The sequence below is a fragment of the Eptatretus burgeri genome, chromosome 4 (assembly GCF_056783735.1).
Source record: "Eptatretus burgeri isolate ZD-2024b chromosome 4, Ebu_testis_v1, whole genome shotgun sequence".
Taxonomy (NCBI): domain Eukaryota; kingdom Metazoa; phylum Chordata; class Myxini; order Myxiniformes; family Myxinidae; genus Eptatretus; species Eptatretus burgeri.
Window position 1 is genome coordinate 92,985,623 of NC_140964.1, and position 27,508 is coordinate 93,013,130.

The window sequence follows — 27,508 nt, forward strand, 5'->3', positions numbered from 1 at the left end:
ATACAATGGAGAACATTCGAGAATCGTTTCCTATTCTCAGTCGTTATCTCGGTTCCGTTAACAATCGCTTACCGCCCTTCTTTATATATATAGATCGTGAACCTATTCGGTGATATCAGCAGTTTACATCATGCATTGGCTCTGAAAAGAGCTATATATATATTAAAACAAACATGACATGTAAGCCAAATTATTTTATTTTATTTTTGTATTGTACTCTTCAGGGTTGAAACACGGCAAGAAAACCAGGAAGTGAGAGCGTGCATATATCGGCTGGTCGATGTAAGATCAACACTGATTGGTTCCTCAATTATGACGTCAATGGTAATCGGAGCCCCCATTGGTTAGTCCACAGTCAACAGTATCTCTGGCTCCGATTGGCTGGAGCGGAGAACAGAGCGGTGACTTGCCATTTGCACAAACGACTTTGAGGGAGGGGAGAGGATGTGATGCCCCCAAGGCCGATGACTCACCATGTCGCCATCTTGGATTTACCATAAAACTTTCAAAAATTTATTTTCTCCCGAATGGCCTGAGAGATTGAGGGGAAACATCACAGACATGTTCCCTTTGAGCTGGGGTTACTATGATGAATAAAAAAATTAATTGTTTTTTCTGGAACCGTTTATCCGATTGAAGCGAAACTTCACAAGTATCATCTCACGACATTGCTGCATACATTGTAAAAATTATGACACGTCACGTGGTTTGGTGGCCATCTTGAATAGAAAAATGCACCTTATCCGATGTAGATGAAACATTACAAGCGTCATCCACTACCTAATTAGAGGCAGAATCTAAACTTATGATGTCATAGAATATGTGGTTTCGGCAGCCATATTGGATTGAAAATTAAAAACTTTAAATATCTTCTTGAGATTGGCTTACCAGATCAAGGTGAAACTTTAAAGGTGTGACCGCCTATCAAAAATGAACAAAAACTTCCTTGCTCTTTTTGATGTTGGTCACATGGTTTGGCAGCCATATTGGATTTAAAGAAAATATGAAAAAATGTTTCCTCTGGACTGCTTCGTCAATCAAAGTGAAACTTCAGAATTATGATCTAGTAAACCAGGTGAATGTATGTTTTAAATTTCAACGTGATTGGCCACATGGTTTGGCAGCCATGTTGGATTTAAGGAAAAAATTGAACAATGTTTTCTCTGTTACCGCTTATTCAATCGAAGGAAAATTTACCAAATATCATCTACGACCATTGCAGCATACAGGGTATAAATGATGACATCATTCGTCACGTGGTGTGGCAGCCATAGTGAATAGAAAAACGAACCTTATCCGATCAAGACGAAACTTCACGCACGTGATCCTTCACCCAGTCATGGGCAGAGTGCAAATTTTCAATGCTGTAGGTCACGTGGTTTGGCAGCCATGTTAGTTAAAAAATTTAAAAACCCTTTTCTCTGAAACGGCAAAATGTATTGATGTGAAATAAATTACATTAGATGGGGAAATGGTAGTGGATCATAACTACAACGTTTTGTGTCGATTGCTTCCCCAGTTTCCGAAATATAATTTTTTTTAATATTTCCCTTTAAACCAATGTGGCTGCCACCCGACGTCACTGATGATATCATTATCAAAATATATGCTCCAAGGGCAGTGGATTATATTCATAATGTATAGCATTGATAAGTTGAGCGATTTCCTTGGAATAATTTTTTTAATATGATTGACTAGGCATGGGAAATATTGGTTGAAAATTTCAACATCATCGGTCACATGGTCTCGTAGCCACATTGGACAAAAAAGAAAACACCATATCTGATTAACGGTAAACTCTCTGTGCCGGATAAATTACCTGAGCGTCGATGGTGAGAAGGGGAACAAGTAAAGGGATTGAAAATAAAATTGGTTCTAAATTTTTTCCCATGGGAGCCGATGGCAAAAGCCCGACATGCTGCGAGATGCGAGTGGTGCTCGCGCGACCCCGGAAGTGGCTGCGGGGCCGCTTTTCAACAGCTAGTGTGCATGGAAAGAGTGAGAGTGAGCATGGGAAAATATTGTTATATGAGAGCAAGGAAGAAAGCAACCTATGGAGTGGATTGTGTGAATGAGTGGGGTGCGAAACACAGCGGGACAGCCCGTGTCCATCAGAGATGTGAAATCCGCAGGACAACCCATGTGCATAAGTGGTGTGAAATCTGCAGGACGTCCCATGTGCATTCGATTAATATGCACAATCGGGATGTGCATGCATGATTTTGCACAAATTAATCACTAAAATGCCATAATTCCCAAACACTTTCATCAAATGTCATGAAATTTCAAATTTAACATCAATACAGGAACAGAATTGCATAGGTGGATATAATGGATTTATAAATTTTGTTATTGCCTAATTAATTAAGATTAATTACCGACAAATACCCCAAATCCTGATGTAAAGCGGATATATATGAACATTCAAAATATGAATAAACTTAGGTTAGGGGTCTGAATTCCAAGACCACCCCCACATGTTTGGTATCATCTGTTTTGTATTTTCCTGGGCATTCCATTGGTGTGATAATTAGTGTATCTCTACCCTGGCAAGAGTAATTGTACTTTAGGGGTTATGAGGTAGGGGATGTAATGGTCAGCATGACCAATTGACCTCATGACCTTTAAACACATGTACGAGAGACACTGGGTCAGATAAGAAGGAATTTTTTTCTTCCAGGAGAAAGTGCAGGCTTTGTTCTACAGTTTGGTATGCACTTACCCTGTAAAACATTGAAGAGACAAGCAACTGAACTATTTTCTGATGCTTAATGGAAAAAAGTGTGAGCATTTTTCCAGTGCTCCGGATGTGCTACTTCACTATTTAGACAGGTAAAAACTATTGTTCTATGTTTTGATGTAATTGATTATTTATTCACTGAAAGTACATATATATTTGAATATTCTGGGAACATTTGAAATAAATTAAACGATGAGAAGTGCTTCTCGAGCACTCGATTAACGTGCTGAGGAAGAAAATGTTCAGTTTTCTCCACTGCCTCCATTGTTTCACTGTGATGGTCATGGTATGTTACATTTCAATGTATTGGCCAATAATTGGAAAGCTTCTTTGCTTACTGTATTGTATGCATGTGCGTTCATTCATTAAAGAAAACACAAAATATTGGAAACAAAGTGTTCACATGCATTGGATTATGTCGACAAGCAAATACAGTCCATTATATATGATTGATTTGCATATTTTTATGCACATACCTGAATGGCTGAAATAAAGTTACATGGCCATGTGTTGGAAGGCAAAAAAGAAAATGTCAGTTATTGAAGAATATTACTTTGCTGAGCTATTACTGAAAAACTTTCGTGGGAAAAGTCAATGTAGATTGACACTTGCAGCATTTGGACATTCTGTCTGCACTGCGTTGATTTGGAGTACAATTGTCAATCGACAATACAGGTAATGAATTAATATATTGATTACAGCAACACATCTATAAATTTGCTCCATGTTGATGTTTATGTGGTCTATAGACATGAATGAATATCAAGATTCTCTCTTCAATTTGGTCATGGAGAATAACCAAAAACATATTTCACGTACTTGCACCGAAATGAAACCTGCTCCTAAATTCTATAATACTGTAATTTAATATTCTGAAGATTATTTTGATCCAGTTTCCTTTACTGAGAGCAATTCTGAAACTAAAAAATGACGCTGTCATGTATTTTATGGCCCATTTCCATTGGACAACTGTTAAATGCCATTCATGTGTGTATTTTCAATTTGCTGTTTAAAAAATTCTGTAATTTCAGCAGTTTTTCATCAAATCATGCAAATTTTTTTGAAAAGTGAAGGTTTTGGTGATTTTTTTTCTTCTTTGGATTACTCAGAATAGTGTATTTCGATAATGCTCAATCAATCATGGTTAAAGACACCTTTTTATGATTATTTTTTTAAATGTCATAAGAAATTTGACATTATTTAGTCATGATCGTCAAAAAAATGCTTTTTGTAAAATTTATCCCATGAACACCCTGTTATACCTATAAATAAGCACACCCTGATTGTGCTTATTTACCATAAGTGGTGTGAAATCTGCGGGACGTCCCGTGTGCACAAGTGGTGTGAAATGTGCGGGACGTCCTGTGTGCATAAGTGGTGTGAAATATGCGGTGCGTCCCGTGTGCATAAGTGGTGTGAAATCTGCGGGACGTCCCTTGTGCATAAGTGGTGTGAAATCTGCGGGACGTCCCGTGTGAACAAGTGGTGTGAAATTCGCAGGACGTCCCATGTGTATAAGTGGTGGGAAATCCGCAGGACAACCCTTGTGCATAGGGACGTGTGCGGAGATGGTTGTGGAAAGTCCCACATTGCAAAAGTGGGCATGGTGAAGCTCTCGGGCGACCCGTGTACGAGTGACCTCTGCGGGGATCCCTTTCATATCCGCTCCCTTTCAAGGCTTCGTCTGAATCCTTTCATCTCCACTCCCTTTCAAAGCGTGGGCCAGGTGTCCGTTCAAAGTGGGGGGGGGGGGCATGTTACCCATCCGTAACTGCTCGCAGTTATAAAGCATAGCGCCTCTAGTTATTATTGTTATTAGCATGCATAATATTGTCAAGTTTTTGATGTCATCCTCAACCAGGAGTCGCACAAAGTTTTAAATAGTACCATATTAATCACCAAGAACACACACAGGTAGTGCAAGGTTAAAAAATTGATGTGAACAAAAACATTTTCATGATTTACATCGACAAATGCCCACACAAAGCAAACTTGATTACGCTTTGTGTGGCTTGGCAACGAGTCACACGACACTGCTAATTGACTGTGCGAGTCTAGGTGCACTGTGATTGACTCTTTGGCAATTCTATGCGAATGATCCATGGAGGTCAAAATTTTAATGTCAAGAGTTGAAACGTGTTATGTCAGGTCAGGTATGGGAGCATGTACCGGAGCAGCGCGTCGCTGCATCCACTCTCTACAAGTACTCCATGGACCTCTGTGTGGCCATCCCCAGGCAGATGCCTGTCCCATCCCCATCTCCTTGAGATGCCAATCAACCTGCTGCAACCACGAGGCACATGGTCGGCCCATTGGCCTCCTCCACTCACGAGGCTCCCTCGCTGAGAGAATCTGGTGAGCTTGATCAGCATCAGGAAAATGAGTCACATGTCCATACAGCCGCAGCTGATGCTCACGGACTATGTAGATAACAAATCTCATTTGAGAGTCTCTCGGCAAACGCTCGTTGGACACAAAGTCCGACCAGCGATAGCCATGGATTCTCCGAAGAGACCTGGTACCAAAGGTATTTAGTCTCGATCTCAGATGCCTGGTTAGAGTCCAATTCTCACATCTGTAAAGCAAGACTGGAAGCACCAAGGACCCAAAGGCCACACTCAGCTCCGCATACCCAAAGAGATTTAACCTTTACTTTCATCTTCCCGCACAGGTTCCGGCAGTGCCACACCCCATGATCCAATAAATCCATGACTCCCCAGACCCGACACAGACGTCTGTTAACCTCTGCCTCACAGCCCGCAGAGACATGAATATCACTGCCAAGGTAAGTGAATCTCTCCGTGACCTCAACATTCTCGCCACAACTGGTGCAGACAGGATAGCAGCAGCCAAGATGTCATTGAAAGCCTGGATCTTAGTTTTGATCCAGGAAACCCGTAATCCCAGCAGCTCCAACTCCTCATTCACCACCTTGAAGGCCCCCAAAAGGATATCTGGAGTCTCTGCAATGATGACTGCATCATCTGCGAAATCAAGGCCAGAGACCTTGACGTTCCCAAATGATGCACAGCAGCTTGATCTCTCTGACATCCTCCCCAGAATCCAGTCCATACAAGTGCTGAAAAGTGGGGGGCCAGTACACACCCCTGACGAACTCCAGTAACAACTGGAAATAAGTCAGAGATGGTATCACCACATCTCACAGCACTCAGTACTGGAGTATAGTTAGCACTAAAGGATGAGAGGGTAGCTGAGTTTGCGAATGGGCTGAGTGGGGTTTAGGGGGGTCTGCGTGTTTCAGGGGATCCTGAAAAGCTGTGGAGTGCCTTCACGACTTCAATCCTTGATGTTGCTGGTGGTTGTGTTGGAAATCACCATCGGGGGAAGAAGCACTTTTTTCAAAGGGACACTGGGTACCATTGACCATAGTCGCAGGGCCAGGCTTGATGGCAAAGCTGTGAGCTGTTCAGGGAGCTGAGGTGTAAAACTGAACATTTGCTGAGGGCAGACAAGGAGGCTTATGTGTGAGGAATCTGTGAAGGGGTAGAGCATTACCTGTGGTCAAGTGATTCTAGCCATGCTTCCAGAGAAATTTGTGCCATGCATTCCTCCAATCCTGTTCCTCAGTGTACTGCGGTTAGAGCGGAGCATGGTAATCTCTTGACAGAGGAGTCTGAAGTGAAGGCCCATTGGGCTGGTTACTTTGAGTGGCTGTACGAGGCTGACCCACCAGCTGTTGATTTGGATGTCGGGTGTACTATCCCGATTGCTCACCTTCCAATCAACTGTGAACTACTTTTATATGAAGAAACGGGCTCAGGTTAACCATTTGAAAGGGGGTAAAAGTTCCTTGGATCTGTGGCATTTATGATGTACCTGTATGTACCTGATGTAGGAAATGCTGTACCTGTGTCGTTGCACGCAGTAATGTGCTCTGTTTCGAGCACAGACATCTTCCAAACTGACACGAGGAAGGGTCTTGTTGTTCCTCTCTGGAAAGGGGAGGGTGATCGCCAGGACTGCAACAACTACCGAGGGGTGACTCTGCTCTCAGTGCCGGACAAGGTCTCCGTTTGGATAATTCTTGATCGGGTTCACCACCGTCTGCTTGAACACCAGAGCAGTCGGGCTTTACACCAAAGAGGTCAATGATTGACCGTATCCTTGCCTTTCGGGTCCTCACCAAACGCAGACGAGAGTTTCGGCAGGGGCTGCTTGCAGCCTATGTTGATCTCTGTAAAGTGTTTGATTCAGTGAAATGGGATGCCCTCTGGAGGATTCTTGGTCTGTGTGGGACGCCACCAAAACCGATCAATCTGATGTCTGAACTATACTCTGGAACTGAGAATGCTGTGAAGCGTGGTGATACCATCTCTGACTTATTTCCAGTTGTTAGTGGAGTTTGTCAGAGGTGTGTATTGACCCCCACACTTTTTAACACTTGTTTGGACTGGATTCTGGGGAGGTTGTTGGAGAGATCAAGCTGTGGTGCATCATTTGGGAATGTCAATTTCTGACCTAGATTTTGCAGACAATTCAGTCATCTTTGCAAAGATGCTGGATATTCTTACGGGGGCCCTCAAAGCACTGAATGAGGAGTCAGAGCCGTTGGGATTATGGGTTTCCTGGGTCAAAGCTCAGATCCATGCTTTTATTGACGTCTGAGATGTTGCTATCTTATCGTGTTTCTGGTTAGGATGTTGAGGTCACAGAGAGATTCACTTTCTTTTTTCAGTGATACTTATGTCTCAGCATGTTGTGAGCCAGAAAAAAAAATTTCTGTATCGGGCCTGGGGAGTCATGGATTCACTCGATCATGGGGTGTGATGCTATCGGTACCCGTGCAGGATGAAATGGGGATGAAAGTCCAAGTCTATAAGTTCATGGTGCTTCCATTCTTGCTCTACGGATTTGAGACTTGGACTCTGACCAAGGATCTGAGATGAAAACTTAACTCCTTCGGATCCAGGTCTCTTCGGAGAATCTTTGGCTATTGCTGGTCAGACTTTTTGTCCAACTAGTATTTGCTGAGAGAGACTTGGATGAGATTTGTGAGCGGTATATTCCGTGAGATTCAGCTCCTGCTGAACTGCGTGTGGCTCATTTTCCTGATGCTGATCTTGCTCACCAGATTCTCTCGGTGAGCGAGCCTTGTGGGTGGAGTTGGCCAATGGGCCATCCATGTGACCCTAGAAGGAAGCTGGAAGCTCCGAGAAGGATCAAAAGACCCCCTCAAGGCCTTGCGATGGAGCAGAATGAAATTCAGAGTGCTCACTGGAGCCGCTTTCAAGTTATCTCGTTCACCATATGCATCTGGGTAGACAGTAATGTCGTCAACTTCACGTGTTTATTATCAGTGAAGACCTTCAACATGGAAAATATGCTGTATACAGACAGCTTCCTCCACAAAATCACTTTTTGATATCCTCCACAAAATCGCTTTTTTATATCCTTCAAAATATTCCTCCACGAAATCGCTTTTCAAAATCGGGTATCGTCCCCCATCCAAATCCTCAATCTTTTCTACCCCCGTTAATCCACCCCAAACTCACCACCTTCAAATTCCCTGCTTTCCTTCCTGAAAGCCCCTGTAATGTCCATCTTGTATACCGTGTTCCCTGCCCCCATCCCTCTTCCTTCCACAGATCTCCAAATGTCTGTTCCCCACTGTTTTGTCCTTCCCACTCCCGCCCCTCTTGTCTCATGCCCCAGCCCCCCCCTTGCTGTGGGTTGTGTGTTAGCTCTCATACGAGCCTCGACAAGGTTTTTTTTTTTTTTTTTTTAAATCGTCATAACGCTGGCATCAAGATATCGGAATATCGGGGTGTTTGAGTTGGTTTTTTTTTGAGATCGGGCAGTGAGTCAGTTCAAACAGAAATTCATGTTTGCAAATCTTACATTTCTCCAAAAGTCTTGAAATAAAATGATAATGGAATTTTTTTGGCAATCTCACATCTTTACAATAGTGTAACAGCTGGTAGGTCATGTGGAGGTGGGTTGGTTCGTTCAGTTTCGTTGTGCAGATCACCAATCTAAACGAAATTCACCCTGTACTTTCATGAGAACACACCATTGAAATTCCTACTTGTTTCCATATGCACAAGTTGACACACCGACAGTTATTACCATTTGAAATTACCGCCGTGAAGTGGGCGTGGCGTGCTTTTAATCGCGGAGGAAACGACCAGGAAACGACAAATCAAGATGGCGGCGCCCATGGTTGTTGTGTTATTTCGAGTGATTTTTGGTCTTTCAGCAACCAAATATGCGTTGTTTCATACACAGGTGCAGAGGATGATAAAGTGACGCAATTCACGGATAAGAGCTGGCGTAAGGTATGCGAGTGTGTTAAGGCTTGGTGCGACGCCACAGATAGTGAAACTATCAACAAATGCCGTTTGCTGGCTGATCAAATTATGAAACTGCTGCCAATGACTGATCCTCCTGCGGATGACGGCCGTCACCGGTTCTGCTATGCGTCGTTTTGTAACAAGGATCATATAAAACGCGATGAAGCCAGGAAAAGGAAATCAGAAGCCAGCACGACTGCAGTTTCTGCGAGAGCCAGTGAGGTGGTGGGCGGACCATAAGAAGAGGGGCACTCATACCACAAAATACGTAGAAAATCCCTGAGAACCTCTAGAAAGGGTGGCTGGCAAATCAACGTGTACTGCCAAAAATTTGTATCATATGCCAGAAAAAATGACAAATTCATCCGTGGCAAAGGCAAATCTCAATGTGATCAGTTGTCCCTGGCAGAAACACACAGGATGGAGGAAAGCTGAGGGAAACTGCTGAGCAGAGGAGAGATGAACGTGATGTGAGAATAATGACAACTATAAAGGATAAAGACTCTGTGGCGCTGGAAGTTTGTTATCACCGTAAATGTTATTACGAGTATGTGAATGACACATACCACAGACAGAGTGAAAGTAAACTCCAAACTCAGAAAGTGAACTATGACTCAACATTTGACATTTTCTGTGATAAAGTAATCCAGGTAAGACTCATTGATGGAAAGCAATCTATACATATGAAGAAGTTGTTTGAGATGTTCAATGACCTACTCAGAGTATGCGAAGGTCAGGATAAGGCCAACTACCAGGCAACAAGACTGAAGAAAAGACTGCAGGAACGGTACCCAGACATGATTTTCTATCGTCCACCAAAAATGTCTGAGAGCGAAGTGGTGTACATGAAGGACTGATATTGGTTCCCATGCTCAGGCTGCTGTTGTAGACTAGCTCTACAACAGAAACAGAGTCAACTACAGAGGATGAAGCCAGCCAGGGTCCACAGCAGGGTGACTCGGGCCTCAATTTACATGTTCTATACTCGGTAGCACTCATGGTGAGGGATGACCTGAACAAACACCAAAGTGTGGACATTACAATGCCCTAATTGGAAATGGTGGAGCCAGCACTAGAGCTTATATGGGCAACTCGTACTTCGAACTGGCCGAAACACCTTGCGATCACGACAGCGTCAATGCCCTGGTACTTTGCATACGATCACCTAAATTATGCAAGGTACTTACCTGTTTACTGGCTGGAAATGGCCGGGCTGGAGCACTCCCACCCAGACACCTATCAAGCGTTCATGGAAGGCAAATGGACTGCCCAACGGCACACTCGTTATGGATTTAGTAGTGTTGCGTGTGATCAGATCATAGAGCAGACTTTAAATAGGGACAGCAAGACCAGTGGAGGCATCATGGGTTACACTCAGAAAAGCACAGCTGTGAAGAAGTGGATCCTGTCCCAACCAGCACGTGCGGAAATCGCAAGGAAATGTTAGTCCATGGCGGGTATCCACGACAAGCCCCGAACGAGAAAAGGATTTGGATGTGTCGAGCTCGAAGAAGAACAAAGCAGTGGTGGTACAAGTGATGGACACAGTACTTCAAATGATTAACCCTTTCTCCAGCGCTCACCTTGAACTCGTCAATATTAGTTCAGGTGTCATCGCACCGCCAGCCATTTCTGCGGACTTGATGAACGCGTTTGTCAAGGGAGAGAATGCTGTCATGCAATTATTGCGTGATCGGCTTCTCTCGGGTGAGGTCCCATTCTTCAGTCCGATTTCGAAGGCCAAATTGGCAACTTTCTTGAAGGCGCGAGGCAAGTCGGCGACTACCCATCAGCAGACGCCAAAGGTTGAAATTGCGAATGAACGTCGTCTTTTCACACGACTGCTGTTGATTGCAGAGAAAAGCAATGTAACACTCCACGATCTGCTCACGTACCCACTGGCGAACATATCTTTCCCGCTGGCATCTGGTGATGGTTCCATTGCTAAGACGGACAAAGCCAAACTCCGCAACCATATACTGAAACTGTGGCCCGATTGTCGTGTGGACGCTCGGCCTATCCAAGGTGCAACGATTGTGGATGGAATGGCCGTTATTCAGGCGATTAAAGGCTGGTTCACTGCCTAACACTTTCGGCAAACTGGAAGAGATGGTGCTGAACATCGTAGTGGCCAAAGCACGACATAACCAATCTTCGAGACTGGACGTGGTGTTTGATACTTACCCAAGTATCAGCATCAAGTGCCTGGAGCACGCCAGACAAGCGGGCAGGGCGGGCGATCTTCAGGTACGAACCATCTACGGATGCGATCAAGCCCTTCCAAAACAGTGGGCCAATTATCTCCTGAGCGGAGCCAACAAGGAGGCGTTGATAGAGTTCCTCGTCGAATCGTGGACGAGAAACATCTCTCCATAAAAACTGGGCGACATGCTGTTGTACGTCAGACATGCCGGCAAATGTGAGAAAATCGAGGCGTCGAATGGTGTCATGACTGTGTCGTGTCGTCAGTACCTGAACTTGAATGTGACCATGAGGAAGCTGACACGAAGCTCCTGCTACATGCCGCTCACGCGGGACAGAATGAAGAGTCGGTGCGCATGGAGAGAGTTTCGACACCGATGTGTTTGTGTTGGCGTTTGCTCACTCGAAGTTGATTCGAGCACAAAATTTCCATCTGGTCACAGGAAGTCCCAAGGACATTATCGTCGTTGACATTAGGAAGCTGAGTAATGCCTTGGAAAGTTCTGTCTGCGATGCGTTGATAGTTTTGCACAATTTCATGGGAAGTGATACCACCAGTGCATTCCACAGTAAGGGCAAAACAAGGCCATTTGACTTGATGATTAAGAGTCCCCATCTCATCACCTGTTTCGGGAGCATTGTTCGAGAATTCACGCTAGATCAGAATATCATTCACGACCTGGAACAATTCGTCTACGCCATGTACAATCAGCTGACCATGAAGAGTGTGGATGAGGCTCGCTACAAGCTATTCTGCAGCCAGTCGCTGGGAGAACAGAAGTTGCCGCCTACAAGCGACGCTCTGATGTTGCATTGCAAAAGAGTGAACTATCAGTCTGCGATCCACCACCGCGCGACAGAAGTTTATAGAAGCCCCTTCTCCTACATTTCACGGATGGGTGGAACGCAACGGAGCACTGACTGTTCACTGGCTGAGCAAACCACCAGCGCCAAAGGAACTGTTAGAGGCGACGAAATGTAATTGCAAGAAGATGAAATGCGAGACCAACCAGTGTTCTTGCCGGTCAAAAGGACTGTCCTGCACAGAGTGCTGTGGGTGTCAAAACTGCGCCAACGATGAACAGACCCGATGCAGAAACTGCGCCAACGATGAACAGACCCGATGCAGAAACTGCGCCAACGATGAACAGACCCGTGCAGAAATGGAACTTATGGATAATGAAAGCAGAATTGACGATGATTCCGACGACGAACTGTGAATGCAGGTGTCACACTGCTTTTGCTGTGGTGATCTACTACAAAGTAGTATTCAGGTTGGTTAGCATGTAATAGTGGACTTGAGTTTTGTAATAACAGCAGTCAAGAGCCTAGTTCAGCAACCGCTTCAGAGCAAGAAATACTGGAGTTCAAAGATAGTAATCCTCTTGTGGCGGTTCTACTTTTCATCAGGCTGAGTCGCGCAGTCTCTTTGTCTTTGATTTAATCCGTAATAGCCAATGTAACTGTCTTTAATAGGCGCTGTAACTGCCTTTAATAGTCAATGTAACCTTTAATAGCCAGTGTGGCTGCCTTTTAAGCAAAAAGTTGCCTTGGTCAACTCGAAGGCCTGTCTGGTCGGTCCAGACGTTTTCGGCCGGTAAAAATGTTACTGCTTCGGTTTATGACCTTTTATCATTTCTGTCAAAATCGTGCTTTAATGTCCGGTGTGTCTTTAATTGCCAAAAATGACCAATTGTGTCACATCCTCGACGTGGAAACAAGTGGATTTGGACTCGGCGTCTAAAATTCTTTAAGTATGTCAAATTTAATTCAGATTGGTGATCTGCACAACAAAGATCCGGTGATCTATCGAGCCTGTTCCAGTTCTGCAGGTCGTGTCAAAACGACCACAACCGCCAGCTTAGTCCACAGCCCCGAGCAAGTTCCCGGACCTGTTTGTCAAGTTACAATACTCGTTTGGACATGTAATTCAACCGAGTAATACACCGATGGGCGCTCGAGACATTCCTAATCTGGCCGAGCAACCGTAGATTGCGAACTCTCTGAGCTGGCTTGTCAAATGACATGGAAATCGCCAGATGAGATCACCACAAGCAGAATCCAACCTTGAGGCCAGGTACATTTATTTAACAAGTAAATGGCACAGCAGAAGGATTACATGAAGCCATTATAAGCAGTATGCAATGTACAAATTAATCAGTAAATAAACTCGTTTTAACCTTTACTGCCCTCCAACAAACCAACCATTGCAGATATTGTTGGTTATTATCTTGGGGTGCAGGTCCAACGAGCGTTCCACTTTGCAAGAATACATAACTGGAAATACAATACAAACAATGCCAGGAGGTTGATTTCAAACGCGGTGGCAAGCTTTGCAGACGTTCCGGAGTAGAGTTTGACGTGTTGGCAGCTCTCTGGTGCAACCTGGTGGAAAAACTCCTCAAGCTGCGTAATTGTTGCTCCCTTAAAGCCCTCTTTTCTCTGTGGATTAAGTGTTCACAGCTATGGCACACTCAGCTCCCCACAACCAACGAGATTCTTCCTGCCTATCTCAGGCGCTATCCTCCATTATGCACGACAGCCATCCTCCAAATAGGTCCCTCTTCCTGGCATAATTATCGCTCTCTCGGCTTTTACGTCTATTTCAGAGCAGCTGTAATGGCCAATAGCCTATCTGCATGAGCTGCGTCGCCAACTGACAACCACACTCAAGATAACCACTGATCTGGCATTGTGCCAGGCCGAGTGATCTCCCGTGATGAGGCTAATTCTGGTTTTCTTAATGCAGATTCGCCACACATGCGCATTCTCATGGCTTGAGTTGCAAAACTCTCGTGTGTGTTTTGTAAAGACATGTAAACAGAGGAAAAAAACATTAAAAATGCACTACCAGATGTTTGATGAGCGGAGAACAAAATGGTGGAATAGGAATAACAAACTTCTCACTGTACATACGCAACGCGTATCTATTGCACAAATAGTACATCACGCTCATTAAAACAAATGCTAAGAAAAATCTATCGTTATACTGAACAGTTTTATTAACCCCTAAACATCATTCCCACAACATTATTTTGCTTTGAACTGCCCTTATACCAAAGGTGTATTGACCTTGGAATTATTATAATATGGAATAGGCAAAGCCGAGAAGCGAACGTAGAATTCCTCTTACATTCGCTTCTGACTTTACATAAAACTTGTTCACAACTGTATACTTGCCAACTATACAGTGGTACATGTAAGAGCCGCACAGCTGATGATTTTGACGCAATTTCCGGTTACTTCGGCCTGGATTCGGGATCAGCGAACAAATAATGTAAATCACGATTAAAAAATATTTTTTGATGATGCGGGAAGTATCTTTATTAAAATTAACTTTGGGAAAAAAATAATTGAATAAATAAATAAACGATCACTTCTAGTCAAGAATAAAAGAAATTAAAAGTTCCGGAAAGAGTTTCAAAATCACTCCCGGTAATGTTAAATACAAAATAAACACTTCCTGTCATGAAAAAAGATCACTTTCGGAAGTATAAAATTAACTTTGGGAAAAAAATAATTGAATAAATAAATAAACACTTCCGGTCATGATCTCCCGGCATGCATCATTCCCCATGACAAAAACCGGAAACAAAAAAAACCAGAAACAAAACAAAAACGGAAGCAAAATGGTCATAGCCAACGACACGGATTCACAATTGCCAGGGTATTGTGTTGTTTTTGTTGTTTCCTATTCTCTCATGTGCACGTGTTAAGTAATATTCACAAGATAGAAATAAAACCTGATCGTGTTTATACATCGCACAGCGTTTAACAACAACTGGAAGCAAAAAGTCATAGCTAACGACACTGATTCCAAATAGCCAGGGCTATTGTGTTGTTGTTGTTGTTTCCTATTCTCTCACGTGCTTAAGTATTAAGCTCACTGCATTCGCTATTAATACGCTAAGCCATATTTTGTGGACGTATCTCCTCTGAAACTGCCGGACGGATTGTCGCCACTTTCGGAATGCGGGTGCTCTTCCTGAATCAAGTTATCCCTTGGTCTATGTGCAGCATAGGCTATGTGAGATCGCGCCAGACAGACAGGTTTGGGAATTTTTGGCGATTTTCTAATTTTTACATTCATTTGCATGGTGACGTGTGACGTCACCGCTGAGAGGCATAATGACATCATCGGTCATTCGCTGACGTCATTACGTCTGTCGTCGACAGACCGTCACCGCTGAGAGGCGTAATGCCACTCCTAGAAAACAGTGTCTGCAATGTATTTCCGTCTTCTGCACATACTGACTACCTCAGAAGGTGCATTTGACACAAAAAATGTAACAAGAAACATTGTATATAAAGAAATTCTATAAATCATATTGTGCACACTGGATATATTGATGTCATAACTAACCCTCACTCCAGAAACTTTGTGCGGAGCACTTGTTTGGCTAATATGACTTTAATGCTCAATTTCGATTTTGCATTGGATATGGGATAGCCTGTTGTGTGTTTGCTCGCTTTCGATTGGGGTGGGGGAGGGTGGCATGTGTTTTGCATTAGTTATTTGCGTACAAATTGGAGTCTAAAGTGAGGCGTGATCTGCTTATGGTATCCACTATATGTGACAGTCAGCTTGATGCAATTTGTACAAAATATGTTGTGCGTGTGTGCATGTGTCTCGGAAAAAAATAATAATGGTGTATGGAATTTTTTTGTCTTTGCTGTGTGCAGAAGAGGCAGCTAATGTCATAAAGTTTGGAAAATCAACCAAACGAGATGCAGATCACGTGGGAAGATATGGCAATGGGCTGAAGTCGTACGTTGTTTTGTTTGCCTTCATTTCAAATGCACTTTTTGTTTTTCATTTGTGCGACTTTCTACATTTTGTGGGTTTTAATTGTTTCAGTGGTTCCATGAGGATCGGGCGGGATTTTATCCTTTTCACCAAGCAGCTTGACACGATGAGTTGCGTTTTCTTGTCCAGAACCTTTCATGAAGAGGAGAAAATCGAAGAGGTAGTTTTTGTTCATGTTTTTTTATGCATGTGTGAAATTGTAAAAGAGCGATTAATATCGCACAAATCTGCATTTGTTAATTTTACACAAGTTTACAGTTTACACGTGTTTTGTTGATTATACCAGAAATATTCTTTTCTTTGCAGGTTATTGTGCCACTTCCATCCTGGAAATGCAGCAATTTCCAGCCACTGAATTCAAATAAAAGATTTGACTTGGAATTGGAAATAATATACAAGTAAGGTTTTGATGGATGCAAAAATGAATAATATTTTTTCAAAGTTTCTCCTTTCCATTAAAGAAGTGAGCACATCTCATTCCTAAACTACTTAATTGGTTTATGTGAGGTTGAGATAACACAGCTTACATCTCTTCTTAAAAAAATAAAATCTTTTTCTGTGTTCAGGTATTCTCCATTCAACACAAAGGAGAGTCTGATGAAACAGTTTGAGCAAATCACGAGTGATTCAGGTTTGCTGATGTTAATTTTGTTGGTATTCTCGAGTGCATTTTCAGAGATTGAATTGTGGATGTCACACATTTTCACCTGGAGGATGGGACATGGCATTGGCTGGAAATATTATGAACAAACCTTTTTTGCATTACTGTATAACAGTGGTGAACTTGTTTCATCAATCATCTTGCATTTGGTTCACGCACAATCTCAAATTTTGAATCGCTCTACTTTCTCTGACCATAATAGGAAAGTATGTTTATCCCAAAATGCTCTGCATCTTGTTATTTTTTAAACAGCAATGATGACTTGTGCAAAAAAACAAAAAAACGTTTTTGGACACAAACCATTTCCACCACCCAGTCTGCATTCCTGCATGCTACATACATAGATGGCTCTTCCCTCTCTTTACTGTCACTCCCCTCACACCCATTCTTTAACTTACCATCCCATTCCCTTCCCCCATTTCCTCTTGGCTATCTTTCCATTGCAATCCCCACACTTTTTGGGGGGGGGGGAATCATTTTTTTTTTTTAGCAGCATCGTTTTTGGGTCCACCACATGGGGTGAGGTCAAAATGTCAAGACCCAAAAATGCAATTACAGGCATATCTTAAAACAATTTTTATGAAACTTTGGATTTGCAATCAACATTGGGGGGACACATAAATACGTAATGATTTTTTTTGACCCTGGGTTCATTCCCCAGGGGGTGGAGACTTAGGGTCACAGGTTGAAATGGGGGAAAAACTGTCAGCTATTCGGGCTATGTATTGTGCTTGTGGGCATGAGCAGTGTGCTGGTCCTTCAGCAAAGTCGAGCTCTTCTCCCTTCACCCTTCCTTGCCATTTCTTCCTTACCCCTCCCCCCCACCCCCAACCCCCAACCCCTGCACTTTTCATTATTATTTTCCCAACTCACAATTTTGTTTCTTTGCTTCTCACTATCCCAGCCAATTCCCTTATTTTTGCAGCTTTGAAGCCATAATGGTGATGTTTCGATGGTCATTGTGAAGTATGTGCTCTCTGTTCATCTTGTGTGGAGGCCCTTTGGGTTTTATGTGTCATCTCCTTTGTTTTAGTAATCCATTCATCACAACTGTGATTGTTGCTCCGATCATTTCATCGTCTCATTGTCATTTTAAAATTTTATTTGAATATTAATATTGGCGTGTGGACGCTTTGGTTTGCAATTAGTGGGTGAATTGGATATCAAGGAGTGGCCGTCTGCCACCCAGGCAATTGTTCCCGCAAATGTAAACCATTCAACCAGAAGGCACGTAATGTGATTGGCAGGTAACTTGAAACATGTGGAGTGTGATGAGCACTCCCCCAATCTCCAGGAACAGATTTCTCACCAATTGGGAGTTGCAGGAACAGATTTCTCACCAATTGGGAGGTTGCAGGAACAGATTTCTCACCAATTGTTTGGATTTGGCCAAATACAGTTCGGCTTTCCTGGGGACATGCTCCTGGTACGTGGTGGTTCGATAGCAGACATCTTATGTGCCACCACTTATACGGGACAGTTGTATGAAAGTGTATCTCTTCATATCGAAAAATATTACATCTTTTATGCTGTCCCTCTAGGTACTCTCATAGTTATCTTCAATCTGAAGCTAATGGACAATGGAGAGCCAGAGTTGGATTTTACCTCTGATCCCAAGGACATCCTCATGGCTGAGAGCACTCCCGATGCCAAGTACGTCTGTCGTACCTTTGTTTGATTTGGCTGGCTGTCGTCCCTTTGTCACTTTAAGGTTATTTTCCTTTGAGACCGTTTGTGTGGCACACCTCGCGCAGGCATCCCAATGTGGATTTGTCTCTTCACATTGATTTATGTTTGCGTACAGGTCAGAGCGCAGGTCATTTCGAGCATACACTGCAGTTTTGTATATCGAGCCTCGGATGCGGATTTTCATCCAGGGTCAAAAGGTGCGCACAAAGCGCTTGGTTTCTTGCCTATCAAAGCCAAGGTAAGGCTCAGAATTAATTATCCACGATCTTATAATGTTACTTTGAACCCTGCAATATTTTGAAACCTTTTTTTTTTCCATTTTTAGCTTGCCTGTTCGAAGAACAGAGAGCTATAGCGATACCCCTAGCGTGAGCGTCAGCGTGAGCGTGAAAATGTTTAAGTTTTTGGTGCAAGTTATTTAGAAGCTTGCCATTCATTAATATGTGTACGAGGATGCTATTTGGCATGGAGGTTCCTTTGGGGTATATTATTGATGTTGTGAAGTTGAAATTTAAAAATAATTTCAAATATTTTAAATTTTTGACCTGTTTTGAACTTAACTTTTTTGTAGCACATCAACATTATTTCCTTTCTAATGTTTTTATCTACCACACTATTTTTTACTGATTACGATATACAAATACATATATTGCTTTAAAATTATTTGGATCAGACTTCACTGCAATGCTTTATAAAAAAATATTATTAGACTAGTCTTTTAAAAACGATAAATGTATAAACAGGCGAACATTGGGTGGCTTTGACACCAACTCTCTGGTTATCATTGATCTGTAGCTGCGTGTCTCCACATTTTGGATAAGCATCCTTGTATGTGCGATTGTGTTTTGTTGATTTTAGCACATTTTGCATCACACCAAAATTGAATGTGTATGTGTGTGTGTGTGTGTGTGTGTGTGTGTGTGTGTGTGTGTGTGTGTGTGTGACACACACACACCAGCACTCTCTCGATCTCCATTAGACATAGTCCCACACCAAAGCGTCACCTCCAATCCAGAGGCCTTGGCCCAGCAACTCTGTCAAACAGACAAAGATTACATAGTCAACATCAGTGAAACATCAAACAGAGCCACCGATCTGGATTTCAGGCTTGTTTGCCCTCATCAGGACGGCATACTGATAAATATCTAACCAATGATCACCACATTAGTCGTTCATGCATCAGATGCACCTCCTGACTGTTATGGTGAGCATCGCTACGGATTATGTCTCGCATGGTAAAACCGCATAATCCGCAAAGAAAAACTGTCCGTCTGTGCCATCCAGGCGATTGTTGCTGCTAGGGCAAACTATTCAACCAGAAGGCATGTCATGCGATCGGCAGGTAAATTGAAATGTGGGGTGTGACGAGCATTCCCCCGATCTTCATTGGACATAGTCCGACACGAAAGCGTCACCTCCAATCCGGAGGCCTCGTGGAGGCCTCAAATATATATATATATATATATATATATATATATATATATATATATATATATATATATATATATATATATATATATATATATATATATATATATATATATATATATATATATATATATATATATATATATACAGTAGTGCCCCCAGAATCCGAATTTAATTCGTTCCAAGAGGCTGTTCGGGTTCCAAAAAGTTCGGATTCCAAAACTATTTTCCCAATAAGAAATAATGTAAAGTGAATTAATCCGTTCCTGGACCCCAAGAAAACCCACTTTCAACTGAAATTACCCATGTTTAAGGTAAAATAAGATGAGTAAATGACCTTTTCTGGGTCATGAATCTCTTTCCAAGCCTGGGGGATGAGCAGGAGCGTTGTCGCTTGTTCCATCAGGTCTGGATGTAGCTCCGGCCTATCAGTGGCCATTGGGATCCAAAACGTAAACTGTTCAGCCTGGTGGAGGTATGTAATTAACCATGAAGCACCAAATGGTGTTTTATATCCCAGTACATTCTGTGGAGACACAAACGTGCCGTTTTCACCGCACGGTTCCACGGGAGAGAATCAAGAGGTGAAGCGATTGGGTGACGCAGCATGACGTCACTACCATGCTCGCGAAAAAAACGTTGAGTTCGTTAAAGCCGATTCATCAGAGGGTTCATTGAATGAGTTCGCTTCACGAAGGGTTTTCGCGCTTTTATCGCTTCTTTATTTTTCAGAATCCTACACACGGTCTATTTCGGCAGCTCGAACATGGCAGCGAGATCAGACACACGTGTACCGCTCTCATGCTTAGCGATAAGTTCTTTCTTCAACTCAATTGTCGTTCTCACGGACTTCCTCTTATTCCTATTTGCTTCACTGCTCTTCTTGGGTGCCATGGTGAATGCATGCACAAGGGTGATAATTAAATTGAAAAAAAAATGCACAAATCAAGGTGAAAACACGAGGTAAGGTAGCGATTGACACACGAGAGATGCTTTCACGAGTACTTCAAGAAAAGTCTTCATGGATGGTGAACGTCTTCTCATCTCTACAGCGAGCGAAGCTGCGATCGAGCCAGGGAATGTACAGCGTGGGCCATGTTGGCGCGCGCCCAACGAGCGCGCTGGTCGAGTGGGCATGCGGGACCCTCGACCGGTCGCCCGGGCACGGCTCAGGGGTTTTTGCAGGATGATTCGCGTGCCAATTTCGGTGTGGGTGATTCGTGTCATGTCGTGGGGTCGGGCGAGGTGTGTTCGCCGTCTGGGATGGCCTTGCCCGAAACGAAGTGAGGTGGTTTCCGGCCCAAGCTGGTGGGCCACGTGAGGGGTCGGGGCCAATCGGAGCGCCCGATTCACGTGATGACGTTACGATTTGGGGTGGCCCCTCCCCTCCCCCCCGAGCTGCAAATCCTATAAAGGTCAGAGAAGTTCCTCCGTCTCTCTCTTGCCTCTTACTTTTTGAGTTTTTCCGCCTCTCTCTTGCCTCGCCTCGTCGACACCGCCACGACCCACTTCCTGCGCTTTGTCTCCGCCCACACGACGTCGACCCCACCCGCCTACCTGGTCCCGCCTACTACTCCACCCTTGCACTCTGGACTCCACCCCTTCTCGACTCAAGCTCCTCCTTTACGGTGCCCAATTCCTGGTTCTAAACTCCCTCTTCATTGGGTTTTCTGTGTCTGTGTGTGTGCGTATGTGTGTGTCCTGGTGCCTGTCTGCCTAAGTAAGACCGCAGAAGATCGTTATTGTTATTCTTATTATTTTCGCGTTGTCTGCTCTGTGTCCCCTTTTGTAAGTTGATTGTAAATAAATCATTATTAGGAATGTTCCCTGCTCGTTTTTGTCTTTTCTTACATTGATCCAGCATGGTCCGAATTCTAGCTTAGCCGGGACTTTATTCCCAATGATCCGCTCCTTTTAGCCGGTACGTCCTTGGCAGTGTCGCTCGGCTGCATCCGATCCGGAAAAGTGATCCGATCCGGCAGAGTGATCCAGTTCGGACAAGGCGTACCGAGGGCGTGTTCCCCGGTAATTAAATCATATGATTAATTAGGTAACCCGATTCACCCATAGACGGGAGGACCCTAGGTCAAGCGGTTGAGTTATTGGCGTCCACGGTCAGTTAAGCGACCCGCCGCGTCATGGAATTATCAGTATGCGACGGCCTACAATTCCGGGGAGACTGGTGGGAACCGACATAGTTTCCCCCACCTAGTGGTCTTCTCACCCGACCCCCGGGCCCGCAACAATATATTCACAAAGGCAAGAGCACAACATAACAGATGTGAGGGATTTGTGGGTCACTCCTGTGAGATCGATCAGCTCCCTCCGTGCCATGGCTATGTTCAAGCAGAACTGACCGGAGCTACCTACCAACAGTATTCCAAGCAGTAAAGCCTTTTATTGATGGTAAATGTTACTTATTTTATCTTATTTTACTCAATTGTTCTTATTTTTCAATCAATTGTCTTTATCATTATGATTGTTTATCTGATTTTTGGACCTATTTTGGGAGGCTGAAACGTATCTCATTGATTTGCATGTATAGTCCTCAGGCTATTTTTCAGGAGAGGCTTAAAATGAGTTTTCGTGGCCAAGTCTGGCATATTAGGTTTCTTGATCTCATTTTGTAGGTTTATATAGTAGAAAAAATATTAGACCGGGGAACCTTCTCAAAAAGTGTCCAAACTATGAGAAAAATGGCATTTTCCAAAATGGCCACCATCAATTTTCACGAAATTAATTTTTAAGTTATCTCAACTTCTAAACCTCCTTGAAATAAAATTTAGTTATCTAAACTTAGGTTTTTGGGGTCAAGGAATCAAATTACATACATTTCAACTACCTATATTCATTTCTTTTTGTCAAATAAGTCAAAATGGAGGCATTTAAATGCCAAATACCATTTCATAATGGATATTCTGGGATAGTGATACAATGCTGTTTGTATTCATTTTCGTATTGCCGTTAAGTTCCAGATTGGCATATTCCATATTGTATAAATGCTGTTCCAATCACTGATTGTTTTCTTGAATGTTTTATGTAAATATGACTATGACTAATTCAACAAAAAGTATTTATTATACATTACAGACAAATAACTCGCAATCATATATACACTTGCCCACCGGCAGGTAATCATACAAAATCATCTGTGTACCGGAACATGCACTCATTTAGTGTAAGTGTTCTGTAGTATATGTACATGTATTCTTCCAATGTCTAAATAATGCATTCATTCAATGTCACTGTCATCACTTGTGGCAACATCTGTGTTGCAGCAGTTGTCGCTACACATGCATACTACCATACACGCACGTCCCTGTTGTCTACATCGACATCTCTTCTTGCTGCACGGAGTGGAAGATTTTCAAGAACACTTGACGAGATCCAGCACTTTACGAGGTGCACCTGGTTGGGACATCCAAACTATGGATATGTCGCCTCTATATACAGCCCAACCGTGGCCATGTGGGGAAGGGGCTTACATTTCTCTTTCCAGGCTTCTCTTCCAGATGGCAGTCTGATAGTTCGCTCGGCGGATATGCATAATTGCGCTGTCATGGCATGGACGTCGCTTGGTGATATCTGTTGTGTGTCTATTCCATTTTTCACTGCATACATCGTTTGTGTTGCTACGTTGCGCTGAATGGTAGAGGTGACATATCGCCTTCTCTGTCTGCTTCAGTGTTTCATCATCTGGATCAAAGTTCTCTCCAAGTGTCTTCATGGCCTGGCAGAATTTGTCATTTCCTTCCAGAAGGTTCAGTGATGATTTCTTTCCATGTCCAGCGAATCTACTTGTGGAATCACATCCACTGAATGCATGCATTCCAGGTAGACCAGCACATACACCAGGACCTAGATTTTCAGCAATACTCGTCACATTGATGTACGACCACGCCTGAATGGATATTCTGGGATATTCTTCTGTACTCTGAAGAGCAGTGGTAGTTGTTCTTTGGAACAGAGGAAAACCGACAGCACCAAGACATCTGTATCAGGTGACCTGATCAGGATTGGTGTATCGCTCTCTAAGCTGCAATGTTTCGCATGCAGGAGAAGATGGGTGTCAGCCTCTTCATGGTCACACGTGAGGTCATCTTGTGGCACGCTAGCATTACATCCTGCATCACTTCTGGCTCAGCGGACGCATGTCTTGCCCGATGTAACGTACACTGTTCTGTTAGCAACCAGTGTAAAATTCACCATCCTCATCATCTGTCCACGTCTTCAGCAGGAACGTGAGGAGCTCCTCCTTGTTGGGTCCACATCGTAGAGCTTTCTTATACTGCTTGGGGACTGGTTGGTTCCCAGACTTGATGCTGTAGTGGAGTACACCTACGACGTCATCTCTCCGTGCATGCTCGGCATGCTTTATGGAGACCAATGGATATGTATCCACAACCCAGTGAACAATGGCTGCATTCCCTGTTCCTTTGAGCAGCAACTTGAAAACCTGCAGTGCCAGATGATCGTACGTGTTCTTTGGATCCAATGACTGCAGTACAGCCATAACGTCTACTATGCGTGTTGTGTTGGGTGGCAGAGGGAGTGGTACAGTTTCTGCTTCATCTCTCAGTATGTGGAGCAGATCTGCTTTTACTGCACTTAAGGCCCAGTCACACCTTGACGTTTTAGCCAGCAATGGCAACGTATTAAAATGTATGTAAAACGCTGGCTTACGTTGAACTTTTGATGTTTTTTTTTAAAGATTCGGATGTATTCATAACGACTTGGTCTTATGCATAACGTATTAGTAACGGACACAGAACGTTTCGTTGTGTTATAGATAACTTGTACCAACGAATGCTGAACCTGTTGTCGGCCTTCACAACCTATGCCCAACGATAGTCTAACTTATGCATAGCGTGCTGCACGCATCGCCGACGATGACGTGGAGTAGGTTATGAAAAGGCTGCCGCACAACGATTCAAATCATAACCGCCGCAGAAATGGAAGTGTCAACATCGCAGTCACACCTTGGCGATCTTGCCAGCATATGCCGACCTTTGAAAAATGCGTCTAAAACGCTGGCGCACGTCGAATACGATATCGGTAAGTTTGGTATGCGCAAATAGAATGCTAAAGTACACTATCATACGTCGTATTAAATGGAGTTCGTCTTGTAATTTTAAACATGTTGAAAATTTTACGACGTACTTGCCGTATGACACGCTCCACATGCGATTGGAATAAGTTGTACGCACGATATGCGATCGTTGAAACACATCGACACACGTTACTTGAAAGGTACTCATAAGTCGAAACACGTCAAGGTAATGGTTAGCGTCAGTGCTCCAGACTCCCGGTTTTTTTATCTTGCCAAAACGAAGTTTTTGCAAGATATGTTAGTCAGCTTGTATGTTTTTTTTTATCTTGCCAAAACGAAGTTTTTGCAAGATATGTTAGTCAGCTTGTATGTTTTTTTATTTTTTTATTTTTTTTTATTTTTTGTTTGTCTGTAATCACGTATAAAAAATTCTGCAGAGCACAGTTATCATTGTAAATTTTTGTAACTTCGCATATCAGAGGCCTATAGAGGTCCCTTTTCAGTGCACAAAATTTTGAAGGTCAAAGGTCAAGGTCACTTTGAGGCAAATCAGGGGAGTCGACGAAACCCTTATTTTTTGAGTAATTTTGATCGGATCGTCTTCAAACTTCATGGGAATATAGTTCATGGTCTGGCGCTCAGCTGATTAATTTTTGGTGGCGATTGTCCTTAACCTTCATATGTTTTTTTTTTATCTGTAATCACGTATAAATCACTCTGCAGAGCACAGTTATCATTGGAAATTTTTGTAACTTCGCATATCAGAGGCCTATAGAGTTCCCTTTCAGCGCATAAAATTTTGAAGGTCAAAGGTCAAGGTCACTGTCGCAAATCAGGGGAGTCGACGAAACCCTTATTTTTTGAGTAATTTTGATCAGATTGTCTTCAAACTTCATGGGAATATAGTTCATGGTCTGGCGCTCAGCTGATTAATTTTTGGTGGCGATTGGCCTTGACCTTCATGGTTAGCGCCTGAGGTCAAACATATTTGACCCCAAGGTCAAATTTTCCAGTTTTAGGAACCATATCGTGTAGTTCCTCAAATTGAACACCTCGATGAGTGCTTTCTAGATATGTCAAGCTTGAGACATTATGACGTCATTTGGTGACGTTATGAGGCAAACGCATATTTTTCATGGTTACTCTGTAGAACAATTCTCATCGGAATCTCTCGTAGGCAGATATTCCTCAAGGAGTCGCTCCTGGTGGATAGCAGCTCTGTTCACCTCAGTGTGACCTTAAAGAACTCACACGTGGTCACCTTTTGGCAAGATATGGGTCACCCGGTGGGTGACATTGTTTTTATTATCTTGCCAAAACGAAGTTTTGCAAGATATGTTAGTCAGCTTGTATGTTTTTTTTTGTTTTGTTTTTTTTTTGTTTTTTTTTGTCTGTAATCACGTATAAAAAATTCTGCAGAGCACAGTTATCATTGGAAATTTTTGTAACTTCGCATATCAGAGGCCTATAGAGGTCCCTTTCAGCACTTAAAATTTTGAAGGTCAAAGGTCAAGGTCACTGTCGCAAATCAGGGGAGTCGACGAAACCCTTATTTTTTTGAGTAATTTTGATCGGATCGTCTTCAAACTTCATGGGAATATAGTTCATGGTCTGGTGCTCAGCTGATTAATTTTTGGTGGCGATTGGCCTTGACCTTCATGGTTAGCACCAAAGGTCAAACATATTTGACCCCAAGGTCAAATTTTCAACTTTTAGGAACCATATCGTGTAGTACCTCAAATTGAACACCTCGATGAGTGCTTTCTGGATATGTCAAGCTTGAGACATTATGACGTCATTTGGTGACGTTATGAGGCAAACATATTTTTCATGGTTACTGTAGAACGATTCTCATCGGAATCTCTCGTAGGCAGATATTCCTCAAGGAGTCGCTCCTGGTGGATAGCAGTTCTGTTCACCTCAGTGTGACCTTAAAGAAGTCACACGTGGTCACCTTTTGGCAAGATACGGGTCACCCTGCGGGTGACATTGGTTTATTTTTTCTTCGGTATGACTGTGTTCGGTGTACAGTGCGGTTATGATTTAAATTGTTGAGCGGCAGCCTATTAATTATATTATATTATAACCGCACTCGAAATCAAAGTGTCAAAATCACCATCATACCGAAGGAAGGAAGAAAAGAAAAAAACAAAAAAAACAGGGAGCCTGGAACACTGACGCTAACCATTACCTTGATGTGTTTCGACTTATGAGCACCTTACAAGTAACGTGTGTCTGTGTGTCACCGATCGCGTAACGTGAGTACAACACGTTACTCATAGGTTAGAAATAACTTTTGGGTTCGCCAAACATTACCTCGACGTGTTTCGACTTATGAGTAACTTACAATTAACGTGTGTCGACGTGTGTCAACGATCGCGTAACGTGCCTACAACTTATGGCCAGCGTTATGCGGAACATGTGAGTCATACGCTGGCATAAGTCTTAAAATTTTAAGCATGGAAAATTTGAAGACAACCGAAAAGTACAACGTTTAAAGCCAGCGTACAACGACGTATGGCAGTGTTTTTCAGCGTGCTCTCAATGTTATCAAAACTTACCCATAACGTATTCGACGTGTACCAGCGTTTTAGACAAATTTTCCAAAAATCGGCATAAG

The 27,508-nt window shown here is 43.1% G+C and overlaps 1 protein-coding gene across 4 annotated transcripts in view; it reads left to right on the top strand.

The window, feature by feature from the left end:
- Window positions 1–27,508, top strand: part of MORC2 (MORC family CW-type zinc finger 2) — a 143,163-nt gene that overhangs the window by 33,212 nt on the left and 82,443 nt on the right. For 2 of the 4 annotated variants that reach the window (XM_085879346.1, XM_085879348.1), the window contains exons 6-11: window positions 15,937–16,021; window positions 16,112–16,220; window positions 16,367–16,458; window positions 16,627–16,691; window positions 18,263–18,374; window positions 18,526–18,648. In XM_085879346.1, the coding sequence (XP_085735472.1) occupies window positions 15,937–16,021; window positions 16,112–16,220; window positions 16,367–16,458; window positions 16,627–16,691; window positions 18,263–18,374; window positions 18,526–18,648 (586 nt within the window). Of the gene's footprint in view, window positions 1–2,680; window positions 2,833–15,936; window positions 16,022–16,111; window positions 16,221–16,366; window positions 16,459–16,626; window positions 16,692–18,262; window positions 18,375–18,525; window positions 18,649–27,508 lie in introns of those variants that run through there. The other 2 variants (XM_085879349.1, XM_085879347.1) reach the window with 2 other exon arrangements.